Source organism: Cololabis saira, chromosome 21 (assembly GCF_033807715.1).
Source record: "Cololabis saira isolate AMF1-May2022 chromosome 21, fColSai1.1, whole genome shotgun sequence".
NCBI classification, from domain to species: Eukaryota; Metazoa; Chordata; class Actinopteri; order Beloniformes; family Belonidae; genus Cololabis; species Cololabis saira.
The window spans coordinates 32,182,092-32,203,355 of NC_084607.1; the positions used below are offsets into that span (position 1 = coordinate 32,182,092).

The following is a 21,264-nucleotide window of genomic DNA, read 5'->3' on the forward strand; positions in this document are numbered from 1 at the left end:
TATATATATATATATAAATGTATGTGTGTATAGTATTCCAGTATTTTAGACTACCATAATAAATCTTGTCAGTGGTCTGTTTTTATATCAAGAATTACACTGCTATGATTTAAAAATAAACTAGCGAGAAGAAAAAAAGCATCTCAAAATCTAAAAGGGACAATGCAGTTTTGTTTTATTTTATTTTATTAACTGTTTTTAATTATTATTTGTTAAAAACATTGTAAATTTACATGACATTAAGGGTACTCTATATACAAAGCAGCAATGATCAAGAAAAATTACAGATCCAGTCTTACAATAATAGGTTTTTAAAGCTCCCAGTGACCAAATTATTTTTCTCAATACAAGTTTTTTTTTCTCCTTCTTCATCAGTAATTATTACTTAATTGCAGTCTTAATTTTATAGCTCAACAATCTTCATCGCTGCAGACCAAAAATGGTCAACAGCGTGGATTTATGTTAAAAATAAATCAATGAAAGTCAACATGCTGTATTTGTTTGAAACTGGAAACGTCTACTGATTATTAGCCTGGGTTTGAGGCCTAGAGTACGATGGAGTATTAGGGCCAAACTAAGAATTGGAAATTATGAGAATAAAGTCATAATTTAATGAGAATAAAGTCATAATGTTGCGAGAATAAAGTCGTATGAGAATAAAGTTGTAACATTACGAGAATAAAGTTGTAACATTACGAGAATAAAGTCGTAATATTATGAGAATAAAGTCGTAATATTATGATAATATAATTTATGAGAACTCTAACAGGAAGAGCAGTCTTCTCTTTGTGTTAAAATGAGGAATGTTGAGAATCTTGTGAAGTTATATTAATAATATATTTAATATTACGACTTTATTCTCAAAATATTACGACTTTATTCTCGTAATATTATGACTTTTGTTCTCGTAATTTTACGACTTTATTCTCATATTATTATGACTTTATTCTCGTAATTTCCTTTTTTTTTGTCTTAATTTGTTATTGTGTCGTAATTATTATTATTATTATTATTATTATTTGGACCTGGAACCTGGAACTCTGTCCTCTACCAATATGGCGGATGCGTTGACTAAAGGCTGATTTATGGTTCCGCGTTACACCAACGCAGAGCCTACGGCGTAGTGTACGCGGCGACGCAACCGTACGTTGGGCGTCACCGTAGGCTCCGCCGTCTTTTTAACGCGGAACCATAGATCAGCCTTAACGGAAGCGAAGCGAGATTGCGGCCACAGCGCGTTGACGTCACAGGTGTTAAGATGCAAACAGCAGACAGCATGGAGCCCAACATCAACCTGAAGGTGAATTTCAGAGGAAACTACAGGAGCCTGGTCCTGACGGGGCCGGAGAGCCGCAGCTGGGAGGCCGTGGAGGCCCTGGTAAGACGAGCCGAGCCCGGCCCGGCTCAGGCCGGTGCTGGTCCCTGTCCTCCATCAACCTGTGCTCATCTATGTGTGTGCGGGTTTATCTGTTCTGCTGTTTCCCTGCTCAGAGACGTCTGTATTCCGACCCATTCCCATCCCGCTGCAGGACTGTAGTCCTTTTACACACCTTGGTACCGTTTTATGTTCATTTATCAGACAGCTAGAACACAGAAATGGGGCGCTTTCTATTTTGGACGAGAGATGAAGACGTGTGTTTTAGATAAGGGTTTAATAAAACAAGTAATTGGGTCAGAGTTCCGAGGAAGCTGTGGATGAAAAGACTAAATAAACGTCGGAATAAAGCCTGAATTATGGTCCGCGTTAAATCGACGGCGTAGTCCACGGCGTAGGGTACGCGGCGACGCGCACCGTACGCTGTAGGCCCTGCGTTGATGTGACGTGGAACCATAAATCAGCGTTAAGCGCTGTCCGGTGGTGGGCGGGGCCTGCGAGCTGCTCGTCCTCTGATTGGCTGAGAGAATCCGAGCTGAGCTCCTCATCTGCGTCACTGCTACATTTTAATTCATAAAGCTTCTCATTGTTTGTCCTACGTGTCTTATTTTCTACCGAGCCGCTGAATAACACGCGACCCTTTTGTAAAGTAGCATCACCTGTGTTTTGGTCGTGCTGTCACGTGACGCACCTGGCGGTTTAAACAAGCCTGACGTTTGTGCTGAGCTGAGTAAATGAAGGTGAACGCACCGTGGATTTTTGTTGGAGGATGTTTTGTGTGTCTGCTGAAGCACAGATATCCACTCAGCTGTGTGTTAAAGTAAAGTACATTTATTAATGGATAGCCCCTTGAGATGAATCATCCTGTTTTCGAGGGGGTCAACAAAAAACATACAACACATTACAAAACAGTTACATACATAATACATAAGGCTCTCACACACAAACCCGCCCACACACCAGTCCCTAAGACCCACCACACCTGAAGAACACAGGTAAACACTGCATACAATGCAGTAATAGCAACAAGAACAACAATATTAATATTAATAATAATCATTGTCATCATCATTATGATACAATATATGAAGAAATAGATACATTATATATAAAATAAATAAATACAAATAAAATGAGAAGGCAATACCACTAGAGGCAACTACATGGTTTACTGAGGTTGGAATATAGTGAGTTTTTATAGAGGTGTAATGAATTAAGTTTTTCTTATATTGATGGGTAAGTTGTTCTAATCTGATGGGGCTTTGAACTTAAAAGCATGTCTGCTAATTTCTTTAAAGGTTAAAGGAACTAAAAATAAGGGTTTCTGAGTGTTTCTGAGAGAATATGAGGATGTATATGGAATCAGATATTGTTTTAAGTAAGAAGGATAACTAAAGTGGATACATTTGAATATGAGTTGGAGCCAGTGGTATTGTCTTCTTGAGCTGAGGGGTAACCAGTTTAATGAATGATACATGGATGTGTGAATGATACATGGTGGTGAGTTCGATATGGGCACCTTAACACAAATCTACAGAGACTGTTGTAAATGACATTGAGAGGTTGGAGATGTGGAGGACCAAAACTGACATCATTAAAAATAAATGCACACATTTTTGTTTTTGTTTTTCCTTTTCCTTATACATGCATTGTCGTCAATGTCATGATATGAGAGAAGACACGACTTGTATTCCTCACAAGGCTTTTATTGTAGCATTTACGGTTTAACACCCGCGCGGACTCCCAACGTTCACAAAGTGTTGTCATCCAGTGACGTCATCACCCTACAGTTGCCCCAACGGGCCAACAAATATATATATATTGTTTTTAGTTTTCCTCATACATATATTTGTCATTTTTACATTCCCTCTCTCCTTTTTGTACTTTATGCATTTCTGACTCATTATGCAAATGAAGAGGGCAGCCCTTGGACTCCACTATTGCTCAATAAACAGGAAAGAGCAGGATGGGGGCCAAATTAAAGGGGACATATTATGGCATCTAATACCTATTTTAATCAGGCCTTGAATGTCGGGGGTTTTTCGGTGGGTGCGTTCCCCCCGGGAAATTTTTTGAGCATAATGCTTTAAATGCATCAATCTGGTGCACTTTGGAAAGCTAGAATAACAATAATAGGGTGTCTGCTGCCTTAACCTGGCTAGCTGCTGCGGCGCTGGTCTCCTGACCGCTGCAGCTGCCCTCATCGCCGCTTGTTGCTTTTCTGATTCGTTTTGAAGAATCATGCAACTCTTCCTTCTTTTTGAAAATAGACAGTAAATTCAGCTGTCTTTTTGACATGTTTGCGTTGCTCGCTGCTTGCTCCCCAGATCCAGCAAATTTCCAAAGTTTTTTTGGTCGGGGGCGTGGTTTGCTGGCCCATCTTTTCATAGCATCAACAAATCTCTGACTCTTTCAAATTACGTTAAATCTTTATAAACAACATGACATTCTTGGGATTTATTCTGTAAATTAATTTATGCATATTATTATTTTTTATACATTAAAAAAAAACTTTTTTATATTATTATTGTTTTATATATATATACGAGAGGTGCCGGATCTGCCCAAATAAGTCCCGGAACACAGGGAGGCCAAAATCGAGAGGTGCCGGATCCTGTTCCGGCAGGATCCGGCACAAATTAACTCCTGGTTACAGCCTTAACTATGCATCACACCTCAAATATTTCAATTTTGTGTCTCATTCATAATCACTCCTCCCGTTGTAATGAAGTCAGCTCACTTTTGTGATCCGAGAACTATCACACCTGCTGTCAGGTGTTCTCTGTGACGGTCAGCTGACGGCTCACCTCACCCGTCTGTGTTTCGCTCACAGGTGAAGCGCTCCTTCGGCCTCTGCAGCCTTCAGCTTACCTACTTTGACGAGGACAACGAGGAGGTGAGTGTTCTGCTTGTGAAAATGTTTGTTTAGATCCGATAAAGTTAAAAAACCACTAGTTTAGCGGGTGCTGGATAGCTCACCTGGTTAGGGTGTGGTCCATGTTCCGATGTCCTCATTCGGCCAGTCCGGGTTCAAGTCCCCGACTGAGTAGGCCATGTCTTCTAAGCATCCCAGTTTTACTCTGACCGGCTGTTCGATCAACAAAAACAATCTATTTTCCCTTCTCTCTGCAAACATTTTAAAAGCTAAACCCAAGAATCTGTTGTTTTAATAGACAAATGAGTTGGTCCTCCAAGAAAAGATGTAAAATAATGTTACCATAGTGGTATGTTAATCTAAAGCTTGTCCTGTAATGAACATCTCAAGTGTCTTCAATCTTTGGTCAGCCTGATTAAATTAATTAAAATTGCTGATTAATGTCAATACTGGTCCTTTGATCCTTTAATGCTAGAAACAAACTACATCACTGAACATTGGATATCTGAATATTTCGTTTTTCTCCTTTCATCTGTAGGTGTGTGTCAACAGTCAAGGTGAGTAAAAACAAACATGGGTTAATATCTTGACCTTTCTGGACTTCATGCTGATGAGATGCTAAAACATGTTTGGTTTGTGCTTTAATCGCAGTTGAATATGAGGAGGCCCTGAAGGTGAGCTCTTTTAAGCTTTACTCAGTGTTCACATTCACACATTTCACACTCCCCTCTACCGATGTTTTTAACACACGGTTGTTTGTCCAGACTGCGGGCCGGCAGGGGAACCGCCTGCACATGAACGTTTCCGAGGCCCGGGGACAGCCGGCGAGGGTCCTGGCCACCAAGACCAGTGGAGCGGAGCCCAAGAGGGGCTTCAGACCCCCCCAACACTGCCCCACCCTGGCTCAGGTGGTCAGCCGTAAGGTCCAGGCCGCAGTACCGGAGCAGAGCTTGGTGAGAACCGAGTCTGTGTCCGGCCTGCAGCTCCATCAGCTGTGCCCTCATCCGTAAGGGTGTCGGGTCCATTAGGTTCAAGATTCAATATTCTATATTTGTCATAGACTACGTTTACATGCAGTCAAAATTCGGATTATTGCTAATATTCCGGTTACTGAAACATTGGGAATATTCCGTTTACATGGTAATTAATCATTTGGGATATCTGGATCAAACCAGCGACGCGCGGAGAACGTGATGATGCAATTTCCGTCATTTCCGCTTCTTCTTCCAAATTCAAAACAAATCCTGCTTCGCGCAACTTTTCGCTCACCTTCTTTTAAATCTGGCTATCCCGGTACTTTCTACCGTCTACAAATGCAGAAATGTTCATATCCTTCATTACATTTATGAAGTGATTAGTCTCCTCCTGGTCTTGGTTTCTCCGTGTTTATAAGAACTTCCTGGACTCAAAGACCAAGATTGCTTGTGAACAGAGCATGTGCAGAAAACAAATTCATGTTCCGTTTGATGGGGATATTCCGTTTGGCGTTTACATGACCCAATATTCAGGTTTTAAAAGGAGTAACCCAGGGGTCATATTCGGGTTTTTAAAAGCCGGAATATGAGCAAATTCGGGTTATTCAAAGGGGTTATTGGTGTTTACATGGCCGTGCAAATTCGGGTTATTGCCAATATTGGGGTTTTAAAAGGGTTATTGATTGCATGGAAACACAGTCATTGAGCCAGCGTTCCAGCACAACAACTCGTCTAAAGAGAACAAAACAAACAAACAAATAACATAAGACATGGGTAGGTGTGGCCGTTTCATTAGGTGAGAAAAAGGATGGCACCAGGAAAGAGTGAGGGAAAAAAAAAACATCTTGGGACTGTGGAAAACACAGTGTGAAGGTAGAAAAAACACCTCAGCACAAAAAGAGCAACATACTCAGACAACAGTAGACTGACCAGACAGAGTGCAGCAGCAGCAGGTATATGGGGAGGGAGTGGGAGAAGAAAAGCCGTCCGCCTTCACCGACAGCAAGAAGAGAGCTGATGTTCCTGGCCTACAACAGTCCTCATGGCTGACGTACGAGCTACTCCTTCAAAGTTCTCCCCTGACCTGACCCCTGAAGTTCACACTAGAATCAATGTAAAGTTCAAGAAGGGATGGCGTGGAGGTAAACAGGGACTGACATATGCGCTGCAGTTGTTAACTACAGACACTAGGGAGCGGCAGAGCATCAACGCCAGCAACAGAGACAGAAAATGAAGCTGACCACAGAATATGCTGCATTTATTTGAGATAAAACTTAGCTTTTAAATGCTGGAAAGTGAGTTCTTGACATTAATTCACCTCTTTCTGTCAGTGCTATAAGCGTTTCAGATCCTAATGGGATGGGAAAAAAAATTCAAGTTCTCCACAAACAAAACCTTAATAATAATAACAATATTATACCAATATTAATAACAAGAATAATAATAACACAATCATATGCTGTGACAATGCAACTTCAATACTCATGTCTACCTCATACTGCTGCACCTTTCACTTTTTAAAATTTGCATATACCGGTATGTTAATTAGAGCTGTCATTTACGGTGGCCGAGACCCGCCATTGCTGAAAATAAAAGTAACGCTGCAAACAGAAACAAACGCTGCTGCAAATAAAATAAACGCTTAGCAAATATAAAGAAACCCCGCTGCAAATAAAATAAACGCTTAGCAAATAAAATAAACACTGCAATCAAAACGAAACCCCGCTGCAAATAAAATAAACCCCGCTGCAAATAAAAAACAAAAACGACGCAAATAAAAAAGCCACAACGGAAGTGAATTACCGGGGACTATGTTTGCAGACGCACCGGTGTTGCACATTAAAAATTACACGTAGTGACGTTGAACACTAACCTTTTCACTTATTTTCTCGTTCGTTGTTCTTATTCCTTGCTCTTCTTATTTCTTCCTTTTCACTTGCGTCCTCTTCGCCTTCTTCTTCTCCTCTCACGTAATTTTTAATGTGCAACACCGGTGCGTCGGCAAAAATAGTCCCCGGTAATTCACTTCCATTGTGGCTTTTTTATTTGCGTCGTTTGTTTTTTTTATTTGGAGCTACGTTTCTTTATATTTGCAGCGTTTCTTTAATTTTCAGCCATGGCGGGGTCTCGGCCACCGTAGTCATTTGTCTATTACCTATTTACATATTTACTGTAGAGTGAGTGAAAATAACCGAGTCAAATTCCATGTATTGTCTGACCTGACCTGGCCAAATAAACATGATTCTGATTCTGATTAAAGTGAAAATGTAAAAGTCAGCACACAGCAGCTTTAAAACCCACGTTTGTCTGTTGATATAGTATCTCTAATTGTCTTCCTGTATTGTCCAGGTCATCATGAAAGAGATTAAAGGATCCAAAGAAGAAGACAAAACCCCCCCGGCCTGGTTCACTTCCTACATGGAAAAGGTGAAGACCACGGTAGAGTCACGTTGGCTGCTGTCTGACTAAACTGAGAACTCGTCCCGGCTGGTCTGTTACTGACTTACGGAGGAGGCGGTGGTGGGATGTGTGGTGGTAGTGGTGGTGGTGGTGGGGTTCTGCCATAGAAATGGATATGCAGACCATGTGATCCATCAGACTGAACAGGTCTGAACAGGATCCTCATCCTGCCCTGAGTCCCGTTGTCTCCTGGTCTATGTCTAAATATTGTCCATCTGTTCAATCCACCAAAACGTCCAGTTGGCAAGGCTCCTTCTAGTTGGATAGGAGTGAAACACCTCCCCAGGGTGGTGTCCAGGAGACATCCTACCTAGATGAACCACCTGAGACGACTGGGACTCCAGTCCAAAGTTCCTTTGGTGGTTTTTGATGATAGTAGGGACAATGGCAGCTTGACAACTCTTCCTAAAAGTACAAAGGAAGGGTTTACAGTGTATCCCTCAGATAAATATTGATTTATTGGTTGATGGGTTTTGATGTTTGGCATCTCTTTAGCCCCCCTTGGATGGATACTTGTAAAAAAACAGTCAAACTTGTTTTTTCTGCTGTTCTTGCGCTCTTTCTCAGTTGATGTGGGGTTCAAAACTTGAAGTTGTGGGTTTTTCTGCCGTAAACCCAGATGGCGCTGTTTTCCTCTTCGTTCCTCCAGTTTAAGGATCAGGTGGTTCGGGAGGCGGTGGAGAAGATCTGCCGGGAGTTCTCCGGACAGTGCTGCATCCACAAACCACTCGGGGGAGGAGGAGTAGGTGGAGGAGGAGGAGGAGCAGCAGCAGCAAGTCGGGGCACAGAGGCCCAGCAGGTTCCTGAGGTGGCATCTTCCACCTTGCCTGGAGCTCCAACGTCCTCCACACCTTCTTGCTCCTCCTGCAGGGGCCAGACCACCGGAGGAGGCTTCCAGTGCAGGTACCATACTTTCAGCTAGCACAGCTTTCAAAATGTTGAAAGAGCCATATTTGACCAAAAACACAAAAAACAAATATCTCTGGAGCCGCAAAATATGAAAAGTCTTGTATAAGCCTTATAATGAAGGCAACACATGCTGCATGTATCTATTTTAGTTATAACTGGGGGAAGATTTTTTTTTTCATTATGCACTGCGATAAAAAAGTCGAAATGTCGAGAAAAAAGTCGAAATGTTGAGAATATAGTCAAAATTTCATGAAAAAAGTCGAAATGTCAAGATTAAAAAGGAAAGGAAAAAGCAAGAAAAAAGAGAAAAAAAGGTGCCAGCGGCGTGGACGTTCAAACACTACCACCTGGAGGATGAGGGGACTTGTTCCACTTATGACCGAGTCCAAAGCTGTTGTTTGTTTCTGTTTGCCTGAAATGGGTAAAAACTCGCTGGCCGGAACTAGTCAATGCTAACAACAAAGCACACTTGTGATTTATCGTAAACTAAATGCTGAGCCCGGTGAGAGAAGAACCTGTGAATCTCAGTTCTGGGTTTGTCTGGTGGAACCTGGGGCCTCATTTATAAAAGAGTGCGTAGGATTCATACTAGGGGTGGGCGATATGACCTAAAATTAATATCACGGTATTTTTCATCTTTTGAACGGTGACGGTATAATATCACGGTATTTTTTGGTACGTTTTGGGAGGAGTAGCCTGTCCTGAGACATGGGAGAGTATTATGCATTCTCAACATATTTATTTGGCAAAAAACCTAAAGATCTTACACATATATATATATATATATATATATATATATATATATATATATATATATATAATAATTTTTATTATATTATATTTTAAATATTTTGTAAACCTCTCTTAAAATGTAATACTGGACCTCGGTTGGGCTGGTTGGACAGCGGGTGGTGGAAAATTTCCCTTAATTTTAAATCCAAAACTTGACAGGTTTATGCCATGAGTATTCATATACAGTAATCCCTTGTTTTTCGAGAGGGTTACGTTCCAAAAGGAACCCGTGATAAGTGATATTCACATAGTAGCAACCCTTTTTTTAAAAATAATTATTATACAAAGCTTCAAATTGCGGAGATCAGCACCGCCTCGCACGTATTCCCCTGCTCTTCTGATGCCGCTGCATCCGACTCGCGCTGCAGCGTCTTTTTCTTCTAAAGCCTGCGGTACAGGTGTGTTTTTTCGAGAGAAGAACATGGTTATGGGTATTTTTTTGTCACTCTTTTTTTCTTCTGGGCAAAAAGATTCTTTTAAACCGACATTCATTAATTTTTTCTCCATTTTGAAGTCGGTGATTCGTATTCCAGCAGGTTGAAACAGCGCTCTGCGCTCCGCTGCCGTCAAAGACCCGCCCCGCTCTACTTCTGATTGGCTAGTGTTAGTTTGGTTGAGCGCCAGAGCTGCTTACCTCTCATTCCATTGGTAGACGAACTCGGTTGACTCACCTTTTTTTTTCTCTCAAACTTTTTTTTTTTTTTTTTAAAGCAGTCAAACTCGCACGCCGAGAAAAAAAACTCCGTACACCAGAGATCCGGCACGGTGCCGGAATACTTTAAGCCCTGCATGTCTTACTACTCTTGTCGTAAGGTGTAGCAGCATAAACGATGCCTGCAGTGAAAGCTGCGTAGTCTTGGGACCGCTGCTCCGCTGGTGTTGCTCAGCAGCACCAGCGGAGCAGCGGGACCAGCTGCTGGTCCCACTTGCGCTCGTTTTGGCCCGGGTTGCTTCTTCATATTCACGGGCGTGCGTGTTTTTTAAGTGATGAAACCGGTTGCTTGTGTTTCCACCTCTTGCTGTCACAACACGGCAGCATATCACCGAAGTTTTTAATGCCTTATTTAGGCTTATTATTTTATAATTGATTTATTACGGTATTGACGGTATTGCAAAATCCATGTCGTGGCGCAGTGTCACACCGGTGATGACTATGACACCGGTGTACCGCCCACCCCTAATTCATACTAAAAGTGTACGTGCGCTCAAAAGCCGAAAATGCCGTGCGCACAAAAGAATCCTGATTTATAAAACCGTGTGCACGCACACTTGCACGCAATGTTCTCTTTATAAATCACAGTCCAGCTGGAAGGTTGCGCACGTGAATTCGCCTCATATCCCGCCCTCTACACGCCCACTTGTACCATGAATTAGGGCTGGGCGATATATCGAGATTTTAATATATATCGATATATTTTCAAACGCGATATGGTACGAGACAATATCGTTTATATCGATTATTAAAAATATTTTTTTTTTTTTTTTTTTTAACGATTTTGATATAGCTTATTTTGTGACAAATTGACTTGAATGTTTTATTTGAGATTTGCACAAATGTTTTGTTATTTGCACAACTGTCAACCTCAGTGGAAAAGTCTGCCTGTTACTGTCTACATTGTATTAATTGCACAGTGTATTTGAATTTATTTGTTATGCAGGAAAGGGATATTTGTTTTATTTTATTCAAGAAGCATTTTTATTCTATATATGCAGGCAGTTTATTTTTATTTCATTTGTTTTATACATTTTGATATTGTGCAGACCTCTGTTAATAAAGGAACCTGTGTGACATTTGGCACGAGGCTTTGACTTAAAACTGACTGTTTTTTTAAGGGTTTGCCTCAGAAAAAAATTAAGCTAACAGAGATGCTATGCTATAATGCTTTGGGGGAAACCCCAATTAAGGCACAGAAAAAATATCGAGATATATATCGAGTATCGCCATTCAGCTGGAAAATATCGAGATATGACTTTTGGTCCATATCGCCCAGCCCTACCATGAATGGTGAATAACAAGTACTTCATGACTGTATTAGCATATAAATGAGCCTGCTGAGCATGCGCAGCGCCACCTGCAGCCTGTTTCTGCTCTGCGTCAGGATGAATGAGACGTGTCGAGCCACCGTGCCACTAAATTTCACGGAGACCGAGATTGAGATGTTGTTGATGAGGTGGAGGCAGGAAAACCACATTATTTGGGGGTCACAGTAGTGGCATCACTAACAAAAAGAAAGCGAGTGAGTGGCAGCACGTTGTTGCTGCGCTAAACGCTGTGAATGCCACGGACAGATCTGTGGCAGAAATAAAAAAGAAGTGGTGTGATCTGAAGGTGGAGGCCAAGAGGAGAGTGGCCCGGCACTTATTTGTTCTGTCCTCAGTCACTCTCCAGTTGGCGGGTGAAGAGGAGGTTCCCGGCGTGTCCTGCACCGCGGCTGCACCAGCAGCACCAGAGTCCTGACTGACGCTGAGCTTACAACACAGAGTGCTATTATCAGTGCTATTATATTACAAGTCTGATATGTGATGACATTAAAAGTATGACATGAATCTGGCTTCATTTCACCCCCTCACCGCCTGCATCGCCAGTCCCCCATATCTTCAAAATGTTTGTGCGCTAGGATCAAAGTTTGCGTAAAGATACGCACATTTTCCCGTTAGTTTTTTTTTTTTTAAATCCCAACCTTTGCGTAGAAGGTGGCGTGTGCATTTTTCAAGCCCTGTTTTGTCCCTTGGCCCCTGGACTTTAGTAGAGCCTGAGTTTCCTCCTGGACATGATCATGGCCATCGGCAGGTCCCGGGTTTCCTCCTGTATCATATCACTTGATAACAGAAAGAAGTGTACTGGGATGACTGTGTTTGTCGGTTATAAAACTGAGCATCACCTCCAGGTTTTTGTGTCAGGTCTTTATTTTGACGTTTTTCTTCTCTTTCACTCTGTTCTTCAACTCCACTCCCCTTTCTATCTTCAACCTCTTTCATTCCCATCCACCACCAGTGTCTGTACTTCCTGTACTCTGTGCGAGCCCTGCAGCTTCTCCCACGATCCCAGTCACAACCTGGTGAGAGCACGGACCCCCCTGTCCATCCCAGAACACGGATCTCCGGCACCGGACCACAGCAGGTTCCCCCCCACACCACCACACATATCATAACATCACTTCCTGTTCATTTAAAAGGGTTTTGATTAGTTTTAAAGTCAAGGTAGCTTCAGAGATCATTACATTTTTACAAATCAGACATCTTACATTGATAACAGGAAGTGTGACGTAACAGAATATAGATGCAGTCATCTTTCTGTTGAAGTATTCATTTTCAACTCTGTTGTACAGGTTTCACAGACGAGGAGACCGCAGTTTCCGGAAGGCAGAGAAACAGCGTCTGAAGGCTGAAAAACGTCTACTGAAGGCCGAGGTGAAAGAGATCAGAAAACAGCTGAGGATGGAGAGGCGGGGCATACAGTGGAGCTCCTCCCACACCGATGGAAGCTCCTCCCCCATCCTTCTTCAGCCTCGCGCTACCCAGCACAGCAGCCCCGAGTAAGTTTCAAGATGAAAAAATTAAATGGATATAATTTGTACTACGTACAACTCAAATGTGTGCAGAAAGTGATGCTCATAGTGTTTTTGAAAACTGTATGGATATCTCTAGAACAGATATGATCTTGAAGAAGGCAGCAGATGCTCAAAAATTGTATTACACTTTATTTTATTAATGCTGCCCTCATAGAAGAGGAAATATGCTTTTGGACACTGATACAACCCCAGACTTTTAAAGAATCTGGGTACTGGACCTGTTTCTAATAACAGTCTGGATCATTCTTCTCTTTCTGGAGTATACAGAGTCCATTTCTTCCAAAAATATCTTGGGAACTAATATTGGGAACATGAATCAGTGTCATCCTCATATAGACTGACATTTGTATTTATTAACACCAAGCAGCACTATCTTACAAAATTAAAAAGCAGAGGTGTTCATACAAAGCCTTGTGGTACTCCTCAGTTAGTACAATCCATGTTTCTATGTTGATGGCGTGGAGTCCTGAGATGGCTCCTCTTGACAAGGTTAACATGAGGCTTATTTTTTCACCGTTAGGTTTTAAAGTTATTCTATGCAACTTCCTAGAGCTAGCAAGAATTTTGAAAGAGGCACCTCTAAGCCCCCCCCATTCGGTCCGAATGATATGGATTGGTCCAGGTCCAGGAAGGGAAAGAACCAATCAGATGCCTTCATTTTAAACCACGCCCCCCCCGCCCTGTCCCATGCGCGCACTCGCTTCCAGCCCCCCGTGTCCACTTCCCACGGGTCCTCCTGGGCTCACAGTGTCCCAGTGTAACCCCCCTCCCTCGGAGGGGCCACGGAGCCCAGTAGTTATTTCCAGAGCGGCTCGGTCCCGCTGTGTGAGAGCGGGGAGCAGAGCGTCGGTCCGGGCTGCTGCAGCAGCTCCTGCAGCAGCAGCAGCCCGCCGGGACACGAAGCTGTATGGGGTCCCGAGCTGCCGGGACCCCATACAGCTCGGAAGCTGTATGGGGTCCGTGGGGATGTAGGCTCCACCGGCGTCTCCATCCCGGAGAGCGCCGGCACGGCACCGCAGCGGCTGGCCAGCCGGGGACGCGGCGGGAGCACACACACACACGTAGCCACAGCTACGCCGTAGGGTACGGCGTAGACGCCGTAGGGTACGGCGTAGACGCCGTAGGGTACGCCGTAGGGTACGCCGTAGGGTACGCCGTAGGGTACGCCGTAGGGTACGGCGTAGCCGTGGCTTTAGAGCCTGCAGCGCACCGCAGCGCTGCCGTGCCGTGCACCGCCGCTCTCCGGGATGGAGACGCCGGTGGGCAGGATGCACGTTTGGGTGGGCACAGCCCCCCCTAAAACCGGCCTCGCTTACAGGTGAATGAGACATGGGGTAGTTTTGCTGTAAATCTGCTGTCCAAAATGTTTAATAATCGTATGCGCGTTCGTGTTTGTGGGGGCGTGGCTTTGGACTGAGCGCTCGTGGGTGGGGGCGGGGCGGGGCGGGGCTTAGAGGAAGCGCCACTTTCAAATCTTGCTAGCTCTAGGAAGTTGCATAGAATAACTTTAAGTGTCATTAGTGAATCTATCTCAGTACTGTATTGTTGACAGAGGTTTCCATGGTAACCCTTGTCCGTGTTCTTCTATCAGTTGTTGATAAATGATAGTTCTTGATTCAGTGTTGTCTGAGGGATCACAAGTCACAGGTGTCCAGTTTAGACCAAAAATCCAGTAACAAGCTAGAAAATATGAACGTACTTTCATGCCCCTTTTAACCTCCAGAACCTTCTGGTCTGGAGTCTGCTCCTAAACACCAAAAAATAAACCTGAGACGAGCAAAAATTAGATGACTACCTGTCAAGAAGAAATACTGTTATTCCATATCCAAGAAAAGCCTTTCAAGTCCCGCAGCTTTCACTGGACTTTTACTTCTGGCAGTCAGTTTCTCTCTTTCTTTTTTTTTTTTTTTTTTTTTGCAGCAGCTCTGCTTAATTTGCTTACGTGTGCAAGTAGTAACTGGCAAAGAAGAAATCGGCAACTTTTCCTGCGGTCTTTGTTTGTCCACTGTTTCAATAATCCTCTTAAAACCCCTTCAAATGTAGCTTTTCTAAAGTGGGAGTGTGTAAATGTTTACATGAAGCATGGAGTTGGAGGGAAGGAGTAGGGGGCTTGTCTTGAGTGCGTGCACGACTGTGATTGACATTTGGCAAGCACACACCCTTGTTTATCAAATGACCCTGCTATTATTGAAAATAAGCACAATTTCAGCAAATGTGACAAAAAAAAAACACTTACAAACTGCTACTTCAACAGATGAAATAGAGTGAAGCCACGAAACATCTTGGATTCAAACTGTCTGTAAAGACAATCAAATGTCCAGAAATGGGAGGAAAACAAAATCACTACCTTTTTATATCAATACCAATGATTGGAAGTGTCATGGTAACAGGGATAATCCTGTATATTGATCTTCAGGCTGGGAGTCTGATTCCAGCCTGATACCAAGAATACCAAAAATGGGTCAAATGGACAGAAAGCTACAATATTAGAAAAGAGGCTGTATAAAGTCTTTTAAAAAAGGTCTAAAATGAGTTTGGATAACTTTTTTCTTTACAACCTTAGATAGAAGAAAGGTTAACATATTGTATTGGTTTCTCAGGCGCCCAAAGTGCCCCTGTCCCATGGGGGTCCCAGCCATGATGGCTGCTTTTCTGGATGAGAACCTTCCTGATGGGACCCGGTTACGTCCTGGAACCAAGTTCATCAAATACTGGAAGATGAGGAACACTGGAACGGTCAGCTGGAGCTCCGACACCAAGGTAAACACCTGACATCATTTAGGAAATGATGGTGAACGGCCGCCCGCCAGTCAAGAGGTCATTGGGTTTATTCCTCGTCTGTCCCGGGACCTGAAGCTACTTTCACATAGAACGCGGCAACACCGCCGGGGTGGCGCAGACTCGGCGCAGAGTCGGCGCAGATGGAGCAGAGTCGGCGGCGAGTGGGCGCAGACTCGGCGCAGAGCAGCGCGCATATTCGTTGCAAGTTGCTTGGCGACCGAAAAAAAGTTTTTCCGGTCTGGCGCCGTTTTCCCATTCATTGTGTATGTGCTGCCGCTGCGCAAGGGCGCAGGGCTTTGCACCGAGGTCGGCGGCGCGCAACAGGGCGCACGCCGCCGGGTTGCCGCTGGGTTGCCGCGGCAGCAAGGGCGCACGACGGCGCAAGACGGCCCAAGCTGCCGCTGCAGTTGAACATTTTTTAATTTCACGTGCGCCCTGTGACGGTATCTCGGCGGTGTCCAATAGGAGAGAAGGTGCTGGAGGGAGAAAAGAAACTTGCAGCTTGTAGATCAGAGACGATCAAGATGGAAGAAGATGGAGAGAAATCTCACAGAATTTGGACATACCTGGTGTGTTTAAAAGTGGTAGAAATGTGATATTCTTTTGCTCTTTTAACAATAAGATGTTAATTCAAAATACAATATAGCATTTCCATGCCTCATATCAGGATCAATTGAATCATTTATCAATATATGGTTATGAAACTTTTTTCCGTCGCCAAGGAAGTTGCAACAAATATGTATGCGATGCGAGCAGGCGCGCCCTGCTCTCCTCCCTGCTCTCCTCCCTGCTCTGTGCCGTAAAACGCCATTCTAGGTGAAAAGCCGATTTGCGCTTTGCTGCCGCGGCAACTCGGCGGCAGCCCGGCAGCGCCGTGGTCCCCTTAGCACCCTGAACTATGGAAAAGCAAACCGGTTCTCAGCTGGTCTGCAAGTTGAACGAGTTGTGAACCAGAACCAGCACTTGCCCAGAACCAGCTCTAGGAATAAGGGGTATCTGTGTCCAAGAAGGTGTTGAAAACCGTCCCCTTCCAAGAACACCTTCTGTCATGAACTTTACTCTTCAATTTCTACTAAAGTTCAATAGAATACCGTCTTAGTGGCGCTTATTTAAATACTGTTGTATGTGCACCTACTTTGTGATCTACTGTGTTACTGTGGCTTGATTGTACTCCCCTGTTGTAAGTCGATTTGGAGACAAGCAACTGCTAAATGTAATTATGTGGATGTAGATGTTGTATAAATTGATTTGAGTGGTCAACAAGGTTTGAAAAACACCAGTGAAGTTCTCAATAAATGTAAAAACCGCATGAACTTGTAAGCTGCTGATTCCTAATTGCTGATGCTGAATTTGAAAGTTATATAAACAGAAATGACTGTGTACACCTTCAGAGCCTGTGACATGTCACCAGGACACTTTTCAGAAGAGTTAGTGCCGTAGTGCATGTGATCATGAATTCTGACCAGTTAAGCCCATTTCAGCTCCAGCGCAAATTTATAAACATATAAGCTGGTTTAGCTCTGCTGTACCGTGATGCTTCCTGTTTTCCATGCAGCTGAAGTTCATGTGGGGGAACCTGGCTGTTGCGTCCGGAGACCGTTGGAGAGAAGTGTCTGTTCCCTTCCTGCAGCCAGGACAGGTAAGACGAGCTCCGCCCAGCTCGGCAAGGAAACAGTCGGCCACATGGTTCGTTTATAAAACCTTTTATTTACACAAACTACATTGACAATGAAGAGGCTAACCTGCAGACTGCAGGATTAACAGTCAGTATTGGGTTTTTAGTTAGTACTAAATACTCACTAAGGGGTTTTACCATCATGGAAATACAGTATACATGAAAAACCCACTGAGTTGGGGACATTTTATTAACAGCATGTAATCATTTTGAAGCATTCAAATAAATGTATGTTGTTTATTCGATCCTGGGAGGATGGTAGGGAATACACTGCAGCCTGGCATCAGTAGTTTAAGGTCACTTTGACCGACGAAAGGGCATTTTGTCCCTTTCAGTCAGTGTTCCTCAGGTTTTGTCCTCAGGCATTGTGGTCCTGCATGTTTTAGATACTTTTTGCTCCAACACACCTGACTCGAGGTGCACGGACCATGAACACACTTGTGCAGACCTTGATGACCAGCTGATAGTGATCTGTTCATTTCAATTATTTAGCCCATGAAACAAACACATGCTGAAAATTGACATACTATGTTATTTGATTTACTTTATATTTAGTTATACTTGTCATTTAGGCTTTTTAGGTACCAAAGCTATATTTTTTAATTAATAAAAATGTCTCTAAATGCATTAATTCCTTACAAACCGAACAGTTTGGCTTTGTTTGTATCAGCGACCTCTTCAGTATGTTCTCGCACCGCCATGTGGAACAGTTGCTGAGCTGTGGGTGTTTATCTCAGGAACGATGCTTCTATAAAGTATCAGTGAAGTAGTGCAGCTCATAAAGTATTACAGTTTCAGTCAGGAGGATCCCGGGAGCATCATAGCACAGAAACTGCTTTGGTGGAAGTCACCACTGATCTCTTCTTGGCCTCTGATACTGGACTTTTATCTGACTGTCCTATTGGATCTCAGTGCTGCATTTGATACCATTGATCAGCACATTTTAGTACAGACAATTGAACAGTTATTGGGATTTAAGATACTGCCCTAAGTCACATTTATCTGACAGATTTCAATGTGTTAACGTGACTGAAGAAACTAGCTCATGTATCAGCCACAGAGTTCTGCAGGGTTCAGTGCTTGGGCCAATTCTTTTCTCCTCGTATTTGCTTCCATTGGGTAATATTATCGGACAGCATGCCAAGGGGTGTGCGAACCGTGCGACCGCACGGGGCCTCGCGCCCCAAGGGGCCTCGCCCTATGGGCTGTTTTTTTTTTTTTTTTCCCTTATAAATATCAACAGTCACGTTCCATTACAGACCTAAATGTGTACTAGTCTGTGCATATCAATAAATATATGTGCAATGATGCGCGTGTCTGTTGTTCAATACAACTGATCAGACCAAGCGCAGACACAAGCTGCTCTGATCCAGACGGTGGAGTTGGAACAAACTGTCACACAATGTCGAGAGAACGACAGAGTTTAATGCCTCTCTGAAAGGCTTGTTTGATAAATTTGTTACACAAATCACAGATCTGACCGGGTCTCAAGCAGCCGTGGGGCCCCACGTCGAGGCAAGAGATGATGATGAGGCAGGGGAAGGTATCCAGTATTTTGCTAATTGGAGAGTTAAAATTGCGCATATAGACACCCGATCCGACCCGAAAAACCTAAAAAGCCATTTCGCACAGGGCCTCGCAAATCTCCCAGACGGCTCTGCCTGAAACATCCTGCAGTCATGCTGCTATATAGGGCCAGAGTGTAAACAACAATGGACACAGCATTCGGTCACGTGACCCACTGGTTAATGGTTAATTAACCCGATTTATGGTCACCTTTGGCTAACAGCTCCTTTAGCAGCTGTTTCTTCTGCTTCTAGGTTGGTATTGTGAGCGTGGCACTTTGTGCTCCGGCAGTCGACGGATCCTACACTTCTCACTGGCGTCTGGCCCACAATGGAGAGCAGTTTGGACCTCGAGTGTGGTGCAGCATCGTGGTGGACCCCCAGGCCCCGGCCCCCATGTTGGCTGATGGGATTCTTGTATCGCCCTGCGCCACTCCACAGGTATGAAGGACTGAACAAATGAGATGAGACAAATGAAGACGAAAGAATTGTAATTGTATTGATAAATATTATAATCACATGAATGTGTAAATATAAAAACACTTATAAACACGGAGACTCTAGGCTGTTCACTTAAAGCTGACTTGGTGTGTCTTTGTGTCTGAAATGTTTCGTTTGTTTTCAGGGGAGGAATCCAGCTGCAAAGGAGGGAAACACATCTGGAGATCAGCTGTTAATGTCAGTGGACCATGAAGAGTTCTGCATTCCCTCTGTAGACCTGCTCACTGCCCAGGTACATGTCTGCAGGTGGAGACCTGCTTAAAGCGGACCTATTATGGCATCTAATACCTATTTTAAACAGGCCTTGAATGTCTTAAAAACAAGCTTTTGATTGTTTTTGCTAAATAAATTAGAAATTCAGTCTCTGAGCCATGTCTTTATCTTCCCATTCTCTAACCTCATTATCTATGAGGGATTCTGAGTGGGCGGGGCTATGATAATGAGGCTCTGTGCTGATTGGCTGCCTGAATGATGCGATACACCGCTACGAAAAAATGCCGGAAGCTCCGGCCGGCAGAGTTATTTGTGGGCGTGGTTTCACGCATCGGAGGCCAAACTCTGTAAATTGCATTTTGGTTACATAACAACGGGAGCAGAATCTGAACGGCTCGTAGAAGCCACATGACACTGGGCGGCTCATCCGGGCGGCTGTACAGACACTGCAGAATTTAGTTGCTTTCCTCCTTCTCTGAGTTGTCAGGCTGAGGGGAGACCACTTTATATATGTCAAAGCAGGAAAAAACCTGTTTTTCATAATAGGTCCCCTTTAAGTTACACATCTGCAGGTGTAGACCTGCCCAGGTGACATGCGTGTTATCTGCTCTCACGGTAAACTCGCCTGTAGTGATTCCACTTCTGAATCCAGGACGGGGTACATTAAAGCAGTCACAGCTGTCACAGCCATCACATGTTCACACAGATAAACCTCCAGTGAGCAGGACCAGCTCCAGAGAGTTGTTATGAACTGCAGGAGTTTATTTTACTAATTTGAATAGTAGTACTTTAATAGTGTATTATGGTTTTACTACAAGATACTGTATACGTTATGTAGACAATATCACAATCTGCAGTATTCCAAAATCCCTGTATAATGCATAGTGCACTGGTTCCTGGACATAAATGACCACTCTGCTTCACATACTGCATCCCATAATCAGAATAGGCTGCTAATGTGGGAGCTGATCTCTGTGGTCACATGATCAGTTGGTAGTTTCATAGCATCTGCTTCTGCAGGGCCAAACGACCAACTAATGATGAGTAGAAACATTTTACTATCAGATAGAACCAGGAACAACTCAAAGATTGAGACAGAAAACTCAGTGAGACTGAAAATAAAAGATGTAGAACAGATGAAAGAAAATCCAAATAAGCAGAAACTGGAGCCCGTGTTTGTGAGTGATCTTTAAGAAATCAGCTGACACAAATGGAAGTTAAAGATCCTCCAGAAGACACTGCAAGATAAATACTGATAGATTAAGAAAATACAAAAGGCAGAGGTTAAATGCAGAGAATATGATTCTTGAATGAATGTGAATCTTCCACGGATGTGCTGTTTGTCAGTGATGAAGCTGCAGAACATTATTCTCTAAATGATGACAGGCTGACATGTCCAGACAGTTCAACTTTGGGTCATGAAGATTTTTTGAATTTTGCATCTCAGAGACATTTTTAGAAGGTTCTCTGTTGTCTTTCTGTCAGGATCTTCTGTCATTCGAGCTGTTGGACATCAACATCGTCCAGGAGCTGGAGTGTGTCCCCAACAACACCCCTGCTGGTAAGATCACT

The 21,264-nt window shown here is 43.5% G+C and overlaps 1 protein-coding gene across 5 annotated transcripts in view; it reads left to right on the forward strand.

Annotated features, from left to right (window-relative positions):
• Positions 1-1,248: 1,248 nt before the first annotated feature.
• Positions 1,249-21,264, forward strand: part of nbr1b (NBR1 autophagy cargo receptor b) — a 37,571-nt gene continuing 17,555 nt past the window's right edge. For 4 of the 5 annotated variants that reach the window (XM_061712076.1, XM_061712077.1, XM_061712079.1 and 1 more), the window contains exons 1-14: positions 1,249-1,378; positions 4,209-4,271; positions 4,789-4,807; positions 4,902-4,924; positions 5,015-5,203; positions 7,574-7,663; positions 8,334-8,587; positions 12,381-12,506; positions 12,715-12,921; positions 15,558-15,717; positions 17,294-17,377; positions 19,234-19,419; positions 19,604-19,711; positions 21,178-21,253. In XM_061712076.1, coding sequence (XP_061568060.1) covers positions 1,259-1,378; positions 4,209-4,271; positions 4,789-4,807; positions 4,902-4,924; positions 5,015-5,203; positions 7,574-7,663; positions 8,334-8,587; positions 12,381-12,506; positions 12,715-12,921; positions 15,558-15,717; positions 17,294-17,377; positions 19,234-19,419; positions 19,604-19,711; positions 21,178-21,253 — 1,705 coding nt within the window. In that variant the 5' untranslated portion in view covers positions 1,249-1,258. The remainder of the gene's footprint in view (positions 1,379-4,208; positions 4,272-4,788; positions 4,808-4,901; positions 4,925-5,014; positions 5,204-7,573; positions 7,664-8,333; positions 8,588-12,380; positions 12,507-12,714; positions 12,922-15,557; positions 15,718-17,293; positions 17,378-19,233; positions 19,420-19,603; positions 19,712-21,177; positions 21,254-21,264) is intronic. The other variant, XM_061712078.1, reaches the window with a different exon arrangement.